Raw genomic sequence first — 20,591 nt, 5'->3', positions numbered from 1 at the left:
TTGAATACTTCTTGCCAGTCCCTTCATGACTGCGAAGTGTCTTTTGAGAAATAAGCTGATAGTCTTATAGGCATCCCTTTGTAGGTAACTCTCCGCTTCTCTCTTGCTGCTTTTAGGATTCTTCCTTATCTTTCACCTTTGGCATTTTAATCATGATGTGTCTTGGTGTGGGCCCCTCTGGGTCCAGCTTGCCTGGACTCTCTGTACTTCCTGGACTTGTATGTCTATTTCCTTCACAAAATTTGGGAAGTTTTCCTCCATTATTTTTTTCACATAAGTTTTCAATTTCTTGCTCTTGCTCTTCTCCTTCTGGCACCCCCATGATTCAGATGTTGGCACATTTAAAGTTGTCCCAGAGGCTTCCAAGCCTCTCCTCATTTTTTTCAATTCTTGTTTCCTCATTCTGTACTCGCTGACTGTTTTTTTCTTCCTTATGTTCCAAATCATTGATTTGAACCCCGGTTTCCTTCCCTTCACCATTGGTTTTGTGTGGATTTTCCTTCGTTTCACTTAACATAGCCTTCACTTCTTCTCTTATGCGTTTGCCGTACTCAAGCATATCTGTCAAGCCTGTGAGCATCTTTATCACCAGTGTTTGGAATTCTGCATCTGTTAGGTTGGCTATCTCCTCATCTGTTAGGCTGGCTATCTCCTCGTTATTTAGTTCTCCCACTGGAACCTTAATCCATTCCCTCTTTTGGGCCATGCTTCTCTGTCTCCTCATCTTGACGGGCTCCTGTGTTTGTTTGCCTCTGTGTCTTAGGTAGAGCCGTTGCTCCTGTTACATTGTAAGGATCGATTCTTAGGGATTTGTCAGTACAGGGTGACCTTTTTCACCACGTTGTGGCACTATATGGGGGGGAGGGGTCTGAGACGGAACAATGCCGCTTGCCCAGCACTCGCCCCTTTTCCAGGCACTTCTCCCATTTTTGTATGGGACTGTTGCCTCTCTAGCTGTTGCCCTGGCTGTCGTTCCCAGAGTGGATGGGTCTGAGGATGTTCTAGGACAGTGGGGGCCCTTTAAACAAGCAGACCCTGCTGAGAGACCAGCAGTTTCTGCCTCTACCCCAACCACCACTGGTCTGTACAGTCAGAAGCAATGAGGCTTGATTTTCCCTGGTGCGAGGACTGTGAGCTGTGTGGTCTGGTCAGGAGCTGGGAACGCTCCCTAGGTGTCCCTCCTGACTTTTTAAAACGTGTAACTGTGCTTTCTGCTGGCCTGCCATTGCTGCCACTGCTGCCACCACCACACCGCGTCCTCTCTGCCCCGGGTCCACCCCTTCTACCTGTCTGGATGAGTATTTCTTCTTTATATCTTTGTTTGTTGGACTTCCATACAGTTTGATTTTCTGGAACTTCTGGTTGTCTCTAGTTTTGAGGTAGTTGTAGTCCTTCTTAGTTATAGAGGGAGATGTAATGTGTCTGTCTACTCCTCCATTTTGGTCAGAAGTCAAACTTTATCTTGAGTATTTCTAAGTCAATTCCTTCTTCCGAGAGCAAAGGGATAGCCAACAGTTTATGGAAGAGGAGCTGAGAGGATCTAAACATTCCCCAATAACTGGCTGTCTCTTGCAAATAAAAAAGTAAGTACCACATTTTTCGTTTCATAAGACGCCCCTTTTTTCTCCCAACAGTGGGGGGAAAATGTGTGTCTTATGGAGCAAATATTGCGTCACAGACCATGATGCGTATTACCTTACCTGCCAGCTTGGTGACAGCTGTTAGAAGAGGAAGCGGTGGGCCCAAGCGATACCCCTGGGGATGCTTAAATGTCCCACTTTACTGCTGAATCTCAGTGCATGTGGTCAGTATGAAGACAGTGAAGAAAGTAATATCAGTGATTGTGAGCAACTGAGCTTCATAAATTCTGACTCTAGTGATGATGAGTTCTTGGGGTCCCCAGAAAACTAGAAGAGTACTTGAACTTTAAAATCTCTCCTCGTTTGTTAATGACAATGATGATGGTTCTTAATACTGCTGTTGATTGTTGTTCACTTTACATGGTTGAAATATTACTGTTATATTTTATTAAATATTTTAGTAAACCATTTGGTTCAGAATATTTTTTTTCTTGTATTCCTCCTCTAAACCTAGGTACGTCTTATGGTCAGGTGCGTCTCATGGAGCAAAAAATACAGTAAATATTTTCTAAAGCTGCTCTGGTCACCCACCCTTCATCAATGGTTGAGTATTCTCCTATGCTTTATTTCAATAGCTTTTGGAAACCTAACAATTAAAAATGTGGTGTATCCCCTTTTTAAGAATATAAACACTCTTGCTTCACTGTCATTAACTTTGTGTTTATTTAGGGCATTTTAACATTAAAGGATAGGAAATCTGCTTTCCTAGGTGCCTGAACATATTCTTTTTTCTGCTTATTTTAGATAGTTTTTATAATGGTGCTTTAAATTATCTTGACTTACATTGTGCATAATTTTAAAGCAACCCTAAATCCCTTTCTGAAGCAGAAAGAATATAAATAAGAAATTACAAACTTTTAAAAAGGTAGGAATCTAATCAATGAAGGTAAAAAAATTCTATGCCTCAGTTCTCCATAAGAGCTGTTCCCTGAATACTTACAGGGTGCTTACCACGTTCCTACTGCTGTACCAGGTAGTGGGGCTGCAGAGATGATGCTATCATTTTTGCCCAGAAAGCTCAGAGAAGAGGGAAATAAATCATATGCATGAAAAGGGCTAAACTACAGGTATGAAAAGGGAGTACAGGGAAAGGGCTCCTTACTAACTCCAGAGGTGGGGAGTAGAAACAGTATAAAAGGAATGAAGAAAGAGAAATGGAAAGGATGGGTAAGGAAAAGGGAAGCTGCTCAACCTTGAAGTCTGCCGAAGTCCTGAGTGGCAAAGATCAAGTTCATATATTATAATGTTCTGTCTTTGTTAAAACACACACACCCTAAATTTTTCCTAAAAGCAGGAGGTTAATATTTCCAAAACTAGAATTATAACCATTTGAATTCTTATGTATATTATGGAAGATCAGGTAGTCTTGAAATTTTTTCTTTCTCTAAATTCTAATAGAGGAAACCTTTAACTTTCTATTCTGGCAAATGGACACAGTTACATGGAGAAGTCATCTATTCTTAGAATCACTAGGCATTTAATGCTCTTTAGTGTTTTGAAGGCTATCTTACTTATATCAGGAATGTTTTAACTTTTTCTGTGCTCTGGCAGTCTGGTGAAGCATCTGGATTCCTTTCAATGTATAAAATATATAAGATGTGTAAATGTATAAAATAAAAGAACACAGGAGGAGAAACAAGATGGCGGAAGAGTAAGTGGAAGCTACACTAACCTCCTCCCAGAACTAGTCTGGATTTTCAACTTAATTTTGGAGAAATCATCTGGAATAAGCAACTGAACACTAGCTGGAGAGATGTCTTATAACCATGGAGAGACAGAAAAGGCCGCTACATCACAACATGACTGGTAGGGAGTGCGGAGATGCGGAAGGGCTGTCTGGGCTCACACGGGTGGCAGCTGAAGGGACTGAGAAACAGCTCAGCAGCTGGGGGTTCCCCCTGAGAAGGGCAGGGTCTAAACCCCCAGCTGAGCTTCCCAGCCTACAGCAACAGAGTGGAAAGTAAAATAGTATCCAGCTGTGAAAAGCAAAAAGCCACAGGGTTTCTTGCTAACCAGAGAGAAACAGCTGGAGAAAAAGAGCTCTTAAGTGGATCACATATGAAAATATTTTGGCCCCCACTTACCCTGGGCTCGAGCGGAGGGAAGGCAGAGAGGACCGGAGACGCTTGGGGAGAGTTTGGTGTGGTGGCATTGAGGGGAGAACTGGGGAAGCAGCTGACCAGGTCCCAGTGCTGACTCATCCCCGGTACTGCAGGCAGCCCATCGCCCCCCTCCAAGTGGCATCAGCCTGAGGGGAAGCAAAAGCCCAGCCTACAGGAATTAAGCTGCCACACCCATGGTCCTTAAACCTGACAGCTAATTACAGATTGAATAGATTAACAACTAAAGAAGTCAGACAAAGGCAGTAGATCCCTGGAAGTCTCCAATAGGCTGCCTAGACCCAGACTGGTACAGGATCTGACTCCACCAGGGGCAGATCCAGGAAGTGCAGATCATTCTAAGAAGCACCAACAAACAATAGGAGTCACAAAAATGGGGAGACAGAGAAATAACCCCCCATCAAAAGGAAAGGTAGAATCCCAAGAAAGAGTGCTAAATGAAATAGAGGGGAGCAAACTATCAGATATGGAATTGAAAGCATGGATTATGGAGAAGCTCAATGAGCTCAGCGGAAACTACAAAGAACTCCAGGGAAACTACAAGGAACTCCAGAAAAACTATAAGGAATTTACTGAGAATTACACCAGCATGAAAAGGACATAGAAGCTATCAATAAGAGCCAGGAGGAAATGAAGAATACGATCTCTGAATTGAAGAACATAGTAGAAGGAATTAAAAGCAGGCTAGAGGAAGCAGAAGATCAGATCAGCGAGCTGGAGGACAATGTAGACAAAAACTCACAGACAGTGCAACAAAATGAAAAAGACTGAACAAGAATGAAGAGGCCCTAAGACAGCTGCAGGACAACATGAAACGAAATAATAGTCATATCATAGGAATTCCAGAAGAAGAAGAAGAGCAAGTTATAGAAAACCTCTTTGAAAAACTAATGACAGAAAACTTCCCTAACATGATGACAGAAAGAGTCACGCAAGTCCAGGAAGCACAAAGGGTCCCAATGAAGATGAACCCCAACAGGCCCACTTCAAGACACATCATAATTAAAATGCCAACATTCAAAGACAAAGAGAGAATCCTAAAAGCAGCAAGAGAGAAACAACTAATAACATACAAGGGAACTCCAATAAGGCTATCATCAGATTTCTCAGCAGAAACACTACAAGCCAGAAGGGAATGGCAAAAAATATTCCAAGCAATGAAAAACAAAGGCCTACAACCAAGAATACTCTACCCAGCAAGACTCTCATTCAAAATGGAAGGTGAAATAAGGAGTTTCCAAGACAAAAGAAGGCTAAAAGAATACATCTCCACCAAACCAGCATTGCAAGAGATGCTAAAGGGTCTGCTTTAAGAAGATGAAGAAACAGAGACAGACAGAGAGGAACACGAGTACAAAGGGGGAAAATGACAATGAATAAGTACTGAAAGAAAGAAGAACTTCTACCATTTGCAACAACATGGATGGAACTAGAGAGAATTATACTTAGCGAAATAAGCCAGGCAATGAAAGAAAAATACCTTATGCCATCACCTATTATGGGAAACTAATGAACAACACAAACAAATGAGCAAAATTGAACCAGAGGTATATAAACAAGGAATAAACTAACAGTAACAAAGGGGGAGATGGGAGGGAGAGAAGGGGGTAAGAAGAAGAGGAAGAGTCTAGTCAAAGAACATGTATAAATGACCCATGGACATGGACAACTGGGTGGGGACTGAATGTGGGACAAGGGGACGCATGGTGCAGGGAAGCAAGAGGGGGAAAAAAGTGGGACAACTGTAATGGAAAAACAAACAAACAAAAATTTTTAGTGGGGGAAAAAATAAAAATATAAAGAATGGAAATGCAAGTTCAGTGAATATTAGAAAGACAAGGATTTTCCTTCACATTGCATATTTTTCTCCCTATCCGATCCCTCCAGAGTTTGGCATTCTAAATAAGTAAGTAATGACATAATTTTCTTTGTATAAAACTAATAAGACCAGTTGTTAATAGAGGTTTTTTTGACTAAGACTTTGACTGGAATGTCATGCCTAAAGGAGACATGCTTGGGCTCTGGTTGTTACCAAAAAGCACTGAGGAACTGGGATTGACTTTCAAAGGTAATAAAAGCCCATGAGATAAAAGACCTGGTACCTTGGTTGGATGTGTCGTCCATGGCAATCTTTCCAGGGAAGGAATGAAGGTTGTTTTCCTGAAAGATAGCTAGATGGGACCTTAAGGCACAATGGAAAATGAGAAGGACTTGGAAAAGACAGGTGTTTACAGGCAAGGCTGAATGCCAGGTATGTGGTTCTGCTTCTGTGCCCTGAAGGGCAGACTGAAGGTCACCCTAAATGTTCCTTGCGTAAGTTCCAGCAAAGCAGAACTAAAGATCATAAGTGATCATTTTCTGCTCTTATTGTATTTATGCAAATGAACAGAGTAAATTAAAAATTGACTTAATGCAGTCCCTTTAATGATAAGGAGGGTAAACTTAGGGAGAAAAATTGTGATTCAAGGAAAATCACAATGCTCAGTGGTAGACTATAAAGTAGTGCAGCTAACTGTCTTTAAAGTTTATCTTCATTTAAAGTTTGTTTTGATTTGAAAATTAAACTATGTCTGCGGTATTATCAAAGATGTTTAACTTACAGGCAAGAAGAATGTCAAATGCCTTGCAACTGGGTGTCTTTCTGATAGGACAGTCCTACAGATTTAGAGACTTGTATGTAGGTTATGTTACATAAATTAACATGTGTTTTCTGTTTTCAAAGGGCATAAGCCTATGATCTCATTACCTGAGTGATTGTCTGTACGTATAGGCCTCACTTAATCCTGTCTGCATCGCTGCCTCCTGAGACTCAATGGTTTGGCTGAACTAAGTGGCTGGGTTGGTGAAGAATGGGGTGGTCTGTGGGCTTCACTTTAAAACTGGTTTCTCTTTTCTGTCCTAATGGCTTGGACAGAAAGAGCCCAGAGGTCTGAGAGGGGGGAAACCTAAACTATTTCCCTCAGCCCAAACTAAGTATAATGGGCAAAAGGGTTTTGGACAGGTGAGATGTACCTGGCACACCTTCCTCCAAAGAAGCCCTTCTTTTCCCTAATGTGGGACATTGAAAAATTAATACCTGCCTTTTGTCATCTAGTGGTTATGGATTGAATGATGTCTTTTAACCCTGTTGCCAAATCTGTTGCCTCCAGAATACAACAAGGATGCCAGCCTGTTAAATCAAGCATGCCATTGTCCGGGAACAGCCAACCGACCTGGAGTCTGCATGATCCTTCCCCATGTGGGAAGGCCACCCCCACCTCCACACCCCTACTCTTATTAGGGATTTCTAGACCCAAGAGTAGGTAGGACGACGACCATATCCAGCTTGAAGCAGCTAGAGGAGCTCGAGACCTTTGCCCATTGTCCTTTATAAGATTATAAAGGGTCTTAAGTCTGAGAGGCGGGAATTGTTATTTTTTATTGTTAAAATAATTATTTATTTTAAAAAAGAAGAAGAAGAAGAATATATGAAAGGGTGAGGCAGGAGAGCTTGTATGTATGACCCATGGGCATGGACTTGGGGAGGGGGGATTGTTGGGGCAGGAGGGGTGCTGGGCGGAGGGGAGCAAAGGGGAAAAATTGGAACTATTGTAACAATATAATCAATAAAATATACTTATAAAAAAATAAAAAAAATAAAAGAACACAGGATAACAAAGAAACTCAATTATTTAAAATAATTATCAAATAGAGTTATCAGAATATTAAACAAACAAATCTGTGATTAGTAAAAATGTTTCTTTATAAATAACAAATGTATTTACAAGGATAAATGTAGTGGAAGGTCTAATAACTACGATGATTCTTTAATAGTGGTAACAGTAATTGGTATTTAGAGATATCTGTCACTGCTATATAAAAATACAAAAATCTCTGTGATTATCTTTAGTGACAAAGTCACTTGTGCTGCTGCTACTACTATAATCTGTTGCCTTTGTTCATAACTGGAGAGAATGCCAAATTTCACTTGAAGGCTAATAAAAATAAATATTAATTTTATTTTTCATCTTAGTTCATGGACCCCTCCTCTGATTTGAAAGGAACCCAGGCTCAGACTCCCTGATTTGAATGGCACCCTCTTTCTGTTCTCTGCCTGTGGGCCAGGTGAGATTAAACTGAGAGTTGGCTGCTACCTTGAGGCTCAAGGATTCTCCATTGGACTGAGGAGAAAGTAAAGAGTATCTGCTGGGAATCCAGCCCCACTCACATGTAAGCCTTGTAGTTGTTGCCTATCTTCTGGACCCGGATGTCATACTTGGCATCAATGAAAGGTTCTGCTGTGGCATAGGTCTGGGTGAGGGCCACCACGCTAGCAATGTCCTGGAAGTCGTAGTGGTTTTCCACTTTGACCTAATGTTGGAGTAAAGCAGAGAGGGAGAAAAGGAGACATACACATACACACACAGAGAGTCACAAGAACACAGGGCCTCCAAAGCCATCAAGATGTTTTCCATCTACATGCTAGCCTGGGTGACACATCTCCCTAGGATACACCTTCTCTCCAGCTTCCCTTCCTAGGCTCAGGAGCCACACTTACTGCAAAAGGCCCAAAGAACCAAGCAGGGGCCTGCACTCTGCTTGTTGAAAAAGGCCTGTTTAGGTTAACACATATGGCTTCAGAGGGGCCAAATCACTTTCTCCTTGGAAAGAATTCATCAATAACAGAGGGAGAAGAATAGTCCATAGCCAGACTCTCTGAAAATTGTCCTTCTTGGCCTCAATCCCAAAGCATATCAGGCCCCAGCCTTACCTTGCCCATGCCTGAGTGTGCATGGCCAATCTTCACCACCACAGGGAATGTGGGCAGGGTCAGCTGAAAGCAGAAGTGAAACAAAAGAATTGGTCAGAGTGTGCCTGTCTCTCTGTGGAATGTTACAAATATTTTTCTTGGGAACACCCTTGGAAGGGCCCTTTAAAGAACTAGTCCAATCTATGTCCTTTATAAATAAAACGTCTGAGTCCCATAGAGGGACAGTGATTTGCCTAAGGTCACAGCATGTTAGTGGCAGATCTATAAGAGAACCCTGTTCTCCTACTTGGTACTCTCTACATCATTAAAACTCATTGTTTCAACCTTCTTTGCATTAGACAAACCCTGGGCAGGACTGTACCTTAGCCAAAGAGAATTTGAAAAAATGCATCTTTGAAAGGGTGAATTTTACTGAATGTAAATTGTACCCTAATAAACCATAATTATAAAAGGAATATATCTTTGGAATCATAATGTCCCTTTTGTCATGAACCTCTTAAGTATCCTTTCCTCCCTCTCAAACATCTAGATTTCCTATATTGAACCTGCCTTTTCTCCCCCTTTCAGACTCTTCATTGCTCACCAATACCTCAAACTCAATCAACAAACAGCTTAGTATGCTAAGGCCTATTTCTGCCCAGCTTGGGGTTTGGAAGAGAGCTGATATAAAAATTCAACATGCTTGTCATTTGAAAGAGATCCTTAAAAGGGTAAATTCTGCCTTAAGGTAGCTGTATTTTAATAGATAAATAATAAAAACTTAAAAGAACTACCCTACAAAAAGAAGGAAAGTAAGCTGTTACAAAATGGCAGTGAAAGAAGTTATATGATGCATTGGGAAGGAACACTAGACTGGACGTCAGGAGACTTGCATTCTAGTCCTTTCTGTCACTGACTTTCTACAAGTCCCTTTACCTCACTGAGCCTCAGTCTATTTGCCAAATGAAGAGACTGGACTGAATGCTTTTTGAGATCCTATCCAATAATACATCAGACTCTATATTACTCTGCGTGTTGTATGAAGAACCACCTTGGACACCAAATCTCATCTTCCTCAGTAAGGTTCAGCTCTCTTCCAAACATCCTTCCTTCTCTCCAAACATCACTGACACATTAAAATGAAAAGATGTCTTTGAAGGAAATAATGTTGACTGAAGAAAAGTCAGATTCCCATGGAAATCCTGCAGACCAGATACTGAGAGTACCTGACCTGAGTATTTCAGTATTCCTGGCTGAGGCCAGCTGAGGCTGGCTCAGAGAGCTTCAAGGGGCCTTGCAAATCATGCAGTTCAACCTTATAAAGAAAAAAGTGAGACCTAGACAGGTAAAGGTTGCAAAGCTGCCTAGGGATAGAATCAAAACCCAGCCTCCTACTTTCCAGTCTAGCACTATGTGACACCAACCTATTAGAATAAACCCATGGGTAGCTTTGTATTTGGAGCCTTGGAGCACTATGCTCTGGCAGAGTGGACAAGGCTGCAGTCCCACTGCACTGCTCCAAGTGCCTTGCTTCTTTGTTTTCTAAGTTGCCCTACCTTGTTACATATAGGATGGGAAGGGGCAAAAGTAGGTTTCCAATTGTTCATATGGAAAGTAATACAATAAGTAATAAATAACACCAGAGTAAACTGTGTTTCGTGTACTCACAACTGTAAACCTACTTTTGCGCCATTTTGTTTAAGACATAATCTCTCAAGTGAGTAGCGACATGAGATACGAATCAGTATAGCCTAGGATATGAAGAGGGCTTTGAGGTCCCAGATTTGTGCTAGGCAATGGGATACTCTGTGCTTTGAGCCTGCACCAAAAGCATGTCCTTAGCCATCTGCAGTCTGAGGCTCTGTGTATGAAAAAGGGTTTCTAAAGCACAGGCTGCTTTCTCTGACATCTCTCCCCACTCCCTCCACCCCCCAGCTGACAGAGCCAAGACACACACACACCCCAACTTTCTGTCTTATTCCATTACTGTTTACTGTTGCTTTGGAGCCTCTTAAATAGGGCATTGAAAACACTTCCTGCAGCTGAAAGAAGCCCTGAGTAGCTTGTCTTATTCTCAATGTGCAGCTCAGCAAGGGGTTCGTCCTCTGTCACTGTCTCTTTTGCCTGTTGTAATTCTGTCTGCCTCTCTATGACTCTGCCTGTCTCACTCTTTCTGTTTGTGCCTCTCCTCACTCTTGTTCCTTCTGCCTGAATCACAGTCCCTTGGTCTTTCTGCCTCCTGCATTTCTCTTTGTTGCGCTTTTTGCCATGACACCATCCCCTTTCCCAAAAGTGCCTTCTCTCCACTTCTGGAAGGCTTACACTTGCTTAGGGAGGGGAACAGAAGCTAAGGGCCTCTCCTGGCTTCCCTCTTCATCTTATTGAGGCTGCCAGTCAGAAGGGCCGCGGGTCCTGCAGCCTCGGGTGGCCTACAGCCAAAGGAGGGCGGAGCCCAAGGGGCGGGATTGGCCCTAGGTCCACCTCATAAAGCCTAAGGCGAGGGGCGCTAGGCGTTCTGAAGGAGCCCTGGAGGGGCTGTTTGGTCCAGCAAACCCCAAAGGCGTAGTGGGGCTCTGCACTGTCATGCCCCGGAGCCCCCAGACCGTGTCGAACTGGGCGTTGTTGCTGCGGCTGCTGGCATTGCTGCGGCCCCCGGGGCTGGGCGAGGCGTGCAGCTGCGCCCCTGCGCATCCCCAGCAGCACGTCTGCCACTCCGCGCTTGGTGAGTCCCGGGCCCGGGAGGTCCGCAGCAGGGGGTGGTTTTGTGTGATTGGTGTGGGGACAAGCTGTAGAACAGCAGTCTGGAGGGAAAAGGAGGAGCTCAAATTCTGCACCACTTGCCTCCTGTTTGGGCTGATGGGTCGGGCAAGACCAGCACCATAGCAACCTTGCAAGCGCAGTAAGGAGCTCTATAGCGACCCCCTCACTCGTGCCTACTGCAATTATAGAGTGTCATTGAACAAGTCACTGGAACTATCCTGTGGTTGTTCTGAACTACTGGAGGGGGGAGGGGTAAGCCTGAGGCCAGGAGGTTGGACTTTCATTATAAACGTCCCATCTTTTGCCCCTTCTCTTCCCTCTGTCTGAAATGTCCTTTCCCCATCCTTAAATTCCTGGCAAACTCCTACTTATTCTTCAGTCTAAGGTATCTCCTTTTCTCTCCTTTTCCTGACTCCTTGGCGCTACCACACAGCATGTCTAATACCTTTGTGCTCCTACTGTGCTGGGCTGTTGCTCTTTGTGAGTGTGCTCTCCACTAGACTGGGGAACCCTGTCTTAATCACGTTTATGGACCTAGTACCTAGTGTTAGGCCAGGCACAGAGGAAGAGCTTCATAAACAGTTCTTGATTAATGCCCAAATGGCAAAAGATGAACTGCCACTGTGCAGGGTCAGATCATTTATTAATACAATAAACATTTACTAATACCAATGATGAGCAGCCTCTGTTTTAGGCCTTGGGCTGTATCAGTAGCTGACCAAACCAACTACCCTCAAAGGGCTCCTCTGCCCTCCTCTCTCCTGATGCCTACCTTCACCCCCTGGCACTCTGGGCTATGGGGAACTAGACTCTCAAAACTAGCAGGTAAAGTGTAGAGATTGTGGGACCTAACAGGCCTGACTGCACAGGAGGAGTTTCTAGGTCCCCACTTTCTTACATCATCTTCCTCACAACCCAGAATTCCCTTACGAAATTCTCCGGGGACCCCAGGTCATCCAGATCCCAGAGGGATTGCTCCCACAGGTTGCTGCAAGTTCCCTCTTTTCGCTTCCTTTGCAGTGATCCGGGCCAAAATCTCTAGTGAGAAGGTAGTTCCTGCCAGTGCAGACCCTGCTGACACTAAAAAAATGATCCGGTATGAAATCAAACAGATAAAGGTACATGGGGACAGGACAGGGCTTTTGGGAGGAGTGAGGTCTGTGTTCTGGGAAGGGTGGGGCTGGGAGGTCAGGCAACCTGGCTCAGTGATCCTGGGTATAGATGCTGAAGTGGAAGTGGATGATATGTTGGCAGCAGGGCCCACAGAATTTGAATGACAGTGCAGGACAGGCCCTCAGAGTCCCTTTAGTCTTACTGCTGCCTATGCACTAGGCTGCTGGAGGTACCTCCCCTCTCACTGGAATAACCAAGGTTCAGATTTTTTTAAAAGAGAGAAATGATCCAGCTGAGCCATCTGTGTGCATCAAATCCTGAATTTGATGTTTGCTTAATTTTTTTTTTTAGATTGAGGAATGAGAAGTTTTTCCTGTTAAGATATAAAGTTCACTCACTGACCCAATACTGCTATTTTGTAATTGTTTTTCAGATGTTTAAAGGATTTGAGAAAGTCAAGGATGTTCAGTATATCTATACACCTTTTGATTCCTCTCTCTGTGGTGTGAAACTAGAAGCAAACAGCCAGAAGCAGTATCTCTTGACTGGTAAGTTAAAGAGCAGCAAGTGGCCCCAATAGTCTCTGTCCTAAGGAAGGCAGCCAAGGAGGAGCCAGGGCTGTCTTTGGGCATCAAGCTGAGCAAGTGACATATTCTTGGGCATAAAACAGAGCTGTATTACTAAGAGGCAACCTCTGAGTTGGGAGGGGCCTTGGTAACCTTCCTTTCAATGCAAGAGTCCTCATTACAGTGATCTTGGCCACTGCTTCACTATTTTAAGTACAGGTTGCTCTCCCAGTCTAGGGCAGCTGCTTCCATTTTCAAACTTTTTAAAAAAGATTTTATTTATTTTTAAAGAGAGGGGAAGGGAGGAAGAGAGGGAGAGAGACATCTATTGTGAGAGATAAATTGATTGGTTGCCTCTCACATGCCCTCAACTGGGCACCTGGCCTGCAATACAGGCATGTGCCCTGACTGGGAATCAAACCAGTGACTTCAGTTTGTAGTCTGACACTCAGTCCACTGAGCCACACCAGCCAGGGTTCAAACAGTTTTAATTGGCATAAGGATTTTGGTGTCTTGAGCCCAAATCTGCCCCTCTGAAACTGCCCCTGGTGAATTTAGCTTTGCCCTGTGCTCTATGATTATCCTTCAGAGGCCTCAGGATGATAGATGTGAGCACTCTAAGCTCCAGGTCTGTGGGCCATGGTTCTCAGCCTTCTATCCTGGCCTCCCTCTCCAATGGGATATAGCTTGTCCCTGTGCCAGTCCCTGTCCCTGTCCCTGCCCTTGCACAGGACAATAAACCAGACACAACACTACAGGAGAGGTCTTAGTTTCACAGAGTAAAGAAGAATTTTGTGTGTGCAACCGCCCCTCCCCCAACACACACATTATAGTTACTGTAGCCTATCATGACATTAGCTTTAGGCAGCCACATTGGGTTACACTCTTGACTCACAGTGAGCCTGTATGGCTAACCTACACCCTGGGCCCTATTCTTGGGGTATAGTAAAGCACAAACTCTAATAGGAGCCTTGAGTGCAACATGGTTCTGTCTCTATGAACTTGGTAAGTCTTCTCCATGCTGAATTGGTTGGGATGGAACAATTAAAGAACCACATAAGACTATGCCTCCATAAGTAAATTAATTTAATACCATATTATTCTGTAATTCAGGAAGAAGGTATTTGTGTGGTTATAAACAGTAATGGAAGCTTAATTGTATAAATGGGATCAAAATTAAACCTAAAGGATGAAAAATACTTAGAAAGGTGAGGAAAAGAAAAACACAGCAGATAAGGAGGAATTCCACTATCTGTCCATCCACTCAGCAATGAATGACCACATACTAGCTGCCAGGCCTTGTAGAGAATGGAGACTCAATAACAAATCATAGTCATCAAAGAGCTCACGATCTAGACTTGGCTCTTGAGAACTCATAGGCATTGGAGGACACAATGGTAGGGGCTACCCAGCTCTAAGAATGTGGAATTGCTGATCTAGGAGCCTCTGGATGGGAGAGGCAGAGGGAGAGCATGCCATTGAGCCCTCAACATCTGAGGATTAGCAGATGAGGCTACCTCCTTCCTAAATACCTACCTTGTGTGTGCCTAGCCCTCTGCTAGCCACTGTGGTGCATTAGGAAAAGTAGGAGGCATGCTCTCTGCCCTCAAGGAGGTCAAGGTAAATAACAAGGGTGAAGATAAATAACAAAACACGGGTCTACTGAAAAGTCAATCAGTGGCACTGATGCTCTTCAAGAGAAGGCATAAGCTCGTTTGCCTAATGTTGAAAGCACTTTGTGACCATGACACTGCTGACCTCTCCAGCTTTGTCTCCTGCCACTTGTCACTGGCAGTTTCCAGCCCCTCATTTTCCCCAGAGCTGAACTAAACTACTTGCAGTTATAGAACATCATTGGCTGGCTATTCCCCTCCACCTTTATACAAGGTAGTCCCAGTGTCCGCAAGTCTTTCCCCCAACTTGTCTGACAGGTAAACTCCTACCCATCCTTTCAAGGCCCAAGAGGAGTGTCATCTCCTCTTAAGATACCTTCCTTGCCCCCAACCCCTTCCACAGACAGAGGTAATTGTGCTTACCTTTGTTCTTATACTGCATCTTGTATATAATCAAACAACAGCACAGTTTTTGCCTACTTTTCTGTCTGACTTACTTGTTTTTAAGCTCCTTGAGGACAAAGAACCTGTCATATTTTTTTCTGTATTCCTGGACTAGGACTAGTAGTTGCTCAGTAAGTAAAGGACTGAGTGACTAAAGTTCTAAGAGATGTGGGCTAGCATGATCAGGGATGACTTTGAGGATGAGGTGGTAATGGAAAGGGTCTTTGGAAGATATGAAAGAGTTTGGTAAGTAAAGAAGGGAAACATTCCTATAGAGAAGAGGAAAGACTTACCAAGATAGGTATCAATGAGGCAAAAGACTGGCCTATGTAGATATTGGGAAGGGCTGGAAAGGGGAAGGGACCTATTATTTATTGAGCATCTCCTATAGGCCCACCACTGTGCTGAGAGTTTTACAAATATTCTATCATTTAATCCTGACAATAACCTTACTATTCTCATCTTCCAGTTGAGAAGTTGCATGACTTTCTTAAGGTCATACAGCTAAGAAGAGGGTTCCACCAAGTCTCACTTTAAAGCCCATGTTCTTGCTGTACCATGCTTAAGGAAAAGGCCTTATCACACAACTCTCCTTTGTACATACATAATCTTTGATATAAAGATTAATGAGGTTTTGCTGGTCCCTTCACTGAGTCCCATGGCACCACTGCCACAAAAAACAATAAACAAAAAACAAACAAACAAAAAAAACCACGATTAAAGAGGCTGAAATTCTGGGCTTTTCAAGGACCCAGGCTTCTGGAGCTTCATGAACAGATTCCTCATGCTAGGTTCTCCTCCATCTCCTCTTGAAGGTCAGGTCCTCAATGATGGAAAAGTCTTCATCCATCTTTGCAACTACATTGAGCCCTGGGAGAACCTGTCCTTTTTGCAAAGAGAAAGTCTGAATCACCACTATCATCTGAATTGTGGCTGCCAAGTAAGAAAATGTCCATTTCCAAGTAAGAAAATGTCTTTTGTGGGTGGGAAAGGATCTTGAGCCTTGCAGCCTCACCCTTCATGTACTCCTTCCTTCCTGCATGCATTTATTCACTTACTCTAGTATACTTGAGATCTGCTATGGATCAGGCACTTATATGAAGTTGGAGACAGGAAAGCAATATGGTCCATAGTCCCTGATCTCAAACTACTTACATTTTGGCGGGGAAGGTCACCATCATATAAGGCAAACTGAAATAGTATAGCTACCTTTTAAACAGAGCCTACTTTTGCCAGCCCCGCTAATGGTTAATTTATTTAATATATTTTAATGTAATCTTTATAACAAATGTATGAAGAATTAAGATTTCCATTTTAAGGTAAAGAAATTAATGCTTATGAAATAAAGTAACTTGTTCAAGGTCAGTGGTAGAGTAAGGACCCTCAGGTTGGTCTGACTCCAGAGATGTCATTAGAGAGGCAATACTATATGTGAGGAGCACAAGGAAAGGAGAACTCGGGGAATTTTGGATACTAGGAAAGTCTTCATATGGCAGGGGCATTTGGTCTAGGCTGTAAGGATGTGTAAAAGTCTGAAAGGAAATAAGATAAAAATACACCCTATTCACTTTGATGTTGTGTGGCTATGACTCTAGATCACCACCTGCTACACAGTGCTCTGCACCATTGCGGCCCCGAACGAGTGCCTCTGGACAGACTGGCTGTTGGAACGAAAACTCTATGGGTACCAGGCCCAGCATTATGTCTGCATGAAGCATGTTGATGGCACCTGCAGCTGGTACGAGGGACACCTGCCGCTCAGGAAGGAGTATGTTGATATCATCCAGCCCTAGTAGGGAACAGTGACCACCACATTCCTTCAGAAGTCCTGAAGACCAAGTCAATTCTCCTTCCCTGCAGAGCTCTGGCTATCACCACCTGCCTCATTACTGCCAGCCAATGGGAAGTACCAAGTGGACAATCTGGCTAGTGTAGAGTAGGGCTGGGGCATGTCCAGCTGTGTCTGAGACCCCACCCCAGAACCTGTCAAAAGCTAGGGAAAGTAGCCTGACTTTTCTATCCTACCCTCAGCCCTTCTCCCCTGCCTCCCAAACCCTTTTAGTCTAGCCAGTACCTGTTACTGAAAAGTTTTAATTCTGAATTAAAATCAAAATAGTTCTGGCCAGAACTATTCCCTTTTCTCTCTAGGAAAATACATTTTCTCTTACCTTAATTGACCTGATAGGGAAGAAATGGTGAATGGTACATAAATGACATGGTGCAGCCTTCTGATATACCAGAAGACAGGTTAACAATATCATAAACAGACAAATTTGGAAGAATGAAAATAACAACACACTGTGGCTGTATATCCTCTACTCCAATCTCAACTCATCCTGATCGTCTCATACACTTTCATCTGTTTGGGACAGTGACTTGCAGGGGCATAGCATACTTGATATGAGACCTACAATGGCCTAAGCTCCCTCCACATGCTGTAATCTCCTCTATACCATTCCTGGCAGAGGCTCTGGCCCAGTTAGCATACCTCTTCGGAAAAGAATAGACTTAGGTATTGTCTCTGCAGATTCACTATCTTTAATGTCTTCCATAAAGCTTCTTTTACATTTCTTTTAGGAAGTCCTTCTCTACTAAATTACTAATATCTTTACTCCTGCTTGAAAACTTTTTTTAAAGCCAAAAAAATCATTTTGCCTGTAGAGGTGAAATTCCCCTTAATTTTTTGACTCCTCAGAGAGCTGTTAGGAGGCCTTTTTTGAGAACAAATTTCAGGATAGAGGATAGGAGAGGAATAACACAGGGGACCTTAGGGGAAAATGATGGAGAATATACTTTGCAATTCTTTCTTTTTTAAAATTTATTTATTTTTAGTGGTCAGCCCTGCTAGATATTACAGCAGGAAGAATCTAGCTTTGTTCCCCATCCTTACTTTAGCTCAGTCCCCTCACCATTGTGACTTGAATTCCCTGAGAACTCCAAGCACAGACCTAAGGGTAGGGTTCCTCAACCTCTGCAAGGCTTCTTGGCTTGTCCTAAAAGGAAGAGCCCTGATGTTGGTGTCAAAGATTTATTAAGGACAAGGGCTAAAGTTCCAGAGCCTCTCCCTGGGGAAGCTCTGACAAAGATGAAGGAGGTGATTCTTTTCAAGGCTCAAGGTGGTTGTTACTAATCTTCTATGTGTTGTCTACTGATAAGCAGGGCCATGTACGATATGCCAAAAGAAGGCTCTTGATTCACAGAGATGGTGCAAATGGAGATTCTTTTTGGAGAAGGGAACAAACGTAATCTCTGTCCCAGGGTATATTTGGAATGCTATGGCAGAGTGACTCCATTGGTGAGTTAAGCACGGTCACCAACTGACCAGGCAGGCCTGGGGCAGAGGACGTGTGGACAGAAAGGAAGAAGGGGGAGTGAGCTCGAGGTGTCCACAGAGGAAAAACCTTAGCAATAGCCTCCATACCAACCAACCATGACATCTCTCTCCTCCTTCTGATGTCCTTGGATGGCCTCAGAGAAGGCATAATGTTACCCAGTCTTCTCACAATCTTGATGAAAGCCAAGGGAATGGAAGGTCCTGGTAATAATAACAGGAATAATATCTAACATCTGAGGGGTGCTTCACACTTTTGCAGAAGGCTATTACTTAAAACATTCTCACTTAAATTTTGTACCAAATTAGATAACCTGGTTATGAATAATTATGACCATTTGACTTTCCAGTTGAGAAAGTGACACGAAGTGAGTAAATATAACTCGTCCAATGACATGTGCAGAGTCAGGGCTAGAACCCAAAGCAGTAGGACCTTTTGACTACTGCTCCATAAGCCTGCTACATTTTCAGCTTGATAAAGTGCCTTGTTTCTGCTCTTCTCTATTCTATCTCCAGATTTTGGAAACAAGGGGCTATCAGCTAAAATCCAGCCAATCTGGCCACACAACGCAGCTCCATAGTTCAACCCCAACAGAGTATCTCTTAGGTGGATATATAGAGCCCCACAGTTACCATGTGACTAAAGTCAGAGTAGAAATAGCAAAGGGACTGAAGGCCCTGCTTGATCACCTACCATTTCTTTGTGGTTGGGGTAGTATGTCTGCTCAATGAGTGGAAACTTTTCTCCTCCCAATGTCTTGTACATGGCCACCAGCTGGGCAAACTGTCAAAGAGAAGAAAATGTTTCAGCTTATCTAGACAACTTATAGAACAGACAAAACAACACTATCAGAAAATATTTATAGAGCATTTGCTCTGTTGAGGGTTTTGTAAAAAGAGGTCTGAGTATATCAAAGAGGTGTATAATTCCTGTTCTCATGTTATGTGTTCAGTACCTACTCAATTTTAACGATATTTCATTGAATCCTTGTATTAAATTGAGACACTACATACTTTATCATCTTCATTTTACATATGAGACTCAAAGAGGGTACGAACGTTGCCTAAAGTCAGAGAGCTGCAAAGAGGTGAAGCTGAGATTAAAATCTGGGTCTTTAATTCTAAACATCTGCATCTTTAGAAATGGCAAGTGATGAATTGAAGCTGGACAGGTAACATGGGCCAAATCTTGGAAGTTCAAATGCCAAGCAAAGGAATGGTAGCGTTTCCCTACAGACAGTATGAAGTCATCAGAGTTTGAGCACGGGGTTCATGAATGAAGCTGTTCTTAAGGAAGATTTTCATAGTCATGTATATAGGATAGACAGACAGACCCAGTCTTTCTGGGACTTACTATTCATCTAAGAACTGAACTTAGCTGGATCCTTCACCTATGAGAAACCAGAACAGCTCCATGAGGAAAAGGTGAAGTATACATACGTACAGTGTCACGGTTGAAAGGCCTTTGGCAAATATCTAGTACCCTCTGCCATCCCCCCCTCCAACTTTATAAACGAAGAAACTCAGGCCCAGACAGGTCACTTACCCGAGGTCACACAGTAGTTGAGCCAGATTCAGAGCCAGGCCCCTTTATTCCCAATTCATAATTCTTTTTATTCCTTCAAGTAGCTGCCTTTCAGGCTCTGTAGAAACCTCACTCTTCCCACAGGAAACACACAGTACTTTTCTACTCAATTCATTCACACTCCCATCCCTAGTGCACTGGCAGCAGGGGGAAACCAGCATCCTTCCTCTAGTGCTACTGGGTTACTTCACAGTCTAAGCCGCAGATTTTTGGAATTGCTAGAAAGAAAAGTTGCCTTCTATTTTTCAGAGAAAGGAAAGCTAGAACATTTTCAAAAGCTCAGATCCTCTTCCCTATAAGGGACATTGGCACAGAAGCCAGTGGGGAAGAGGTGGCTGGAGTAGTAGAAGCTCAGAACTGGGTTATTAGAAAACAGGAGTCTTTTGATTCTTGTTCTGCCTCTAACTTGCTAGGTATCCTTTGGCAAATGATTTCTCTTTTCCAGGCCTCATTTTCTTCATATATAAAATCAGAGAATTGATCAGTTCCTCAAACTTTTTACCACAAACAATATCGTTTATTATATTTCCTCCTAAACTCCATTATCAAACTAAGGTTTAAGTGATCATCTGGTGTGGTCCTTTTAAGATAATCTTTTTTTAAATTGTTTTCAAAATGCTGGAAAACACTGAAATTTCTGGATCACTTCCCTTAGAAAACACAGGGTTGGTGACTCTAGATCTCTAATTG

The 20,591-nt window shown here is 43.1% G+C and overlaps 2 protein-coding genes across 2 annotated transcripts in view; one reads left to right on the top strand and one right to left on the bottom strand.

The window, feature by feature from the left end:
- The window catches only part of SYN2 (synapsin II), a 211,101-nt gene that overhangs the window by 29,647 nt on the left and 160,863 nt on the right, over positions 1-20,591 (bottom strand). The window contains exons 5-7 of the mRNA XM_090284187.1: positions 19,011-19,100; positions 8,511-8,573; positions 7,968-8,110 (exon numbers count right to left, since the gene is read on the bottom strand). Of these exons, the coding sequence (XP_090140313.1) occupies positions 7,968-8,110; positions 8,511-8,573; positions 19,011-19,100 (296 nt within the window). The remainder of the gene's footprint in view (positions 1-7,967; positions 8,111-8,510; positions 8,574-19,010; positions 19,101-20,591) is intronic.
- TIMP4 (TIMP metallopeptidase inhibitor 4) lies at positions 10,963-20,150 on the top strand. Its single transcript, XM_090284188.1, has 5 exons — positions 10,963-11,211; positions 12,270-12,367; positions 12,796-12,910; positions 15,801-15,925; positions 16,581-20,150. The coding sequence occupies exons 1-5, from the start codon at positions 11,073-11,075 to the stop codon at positions 16,776-16,778; spliced, it is 675 nt and encodes a 224-aa protein (XP_090140314.1). The 5' UTR covers positions 10,963-11,072; the 3' UTR covers positions 16,779-20,150.

Source organism: Furipterus horrens, unplaced genomic scaffold, assembly GCF_987537825.1.
Source record: "Furipterus horrens unplaced genomic scaffold, mFurHor1.1.pri manual_scaffold_7, whole genome shotgun sequence".
Lineage (NCBI taxonomy): Eukaryota > Metazoa > Chordata > Mammalia > Chiroptera > Furipteridae > Furipterus > Furipterus horrens.
This window is presented reverse-complemented; position numbering and strand designations above follow the sequence as displayed.

Coding starts and splice junctions, on each gene's coding strand:
- TIMP4 (XM_090284188.1), top strand. CDS start 11,073: ATGCCCCGGAGCCCCCAGACCGTGTCGAACTGGGCGTTGTTGCTGCGG. Junction 12,911..15,800: donor GAAGCAGTATCTCTTGACTG/GTAAGTTAAAGA, acceptor CTCCTCTTGAAG/GTCAGGTCCTCAATGATGGA. Junction 15,926..16,580: donor ATCTGAATTGTGGCTGCCAA/GTAAGAAAATGT, acceptor CTATGACTCTAG/ATCACCACCTGCTACACAGT.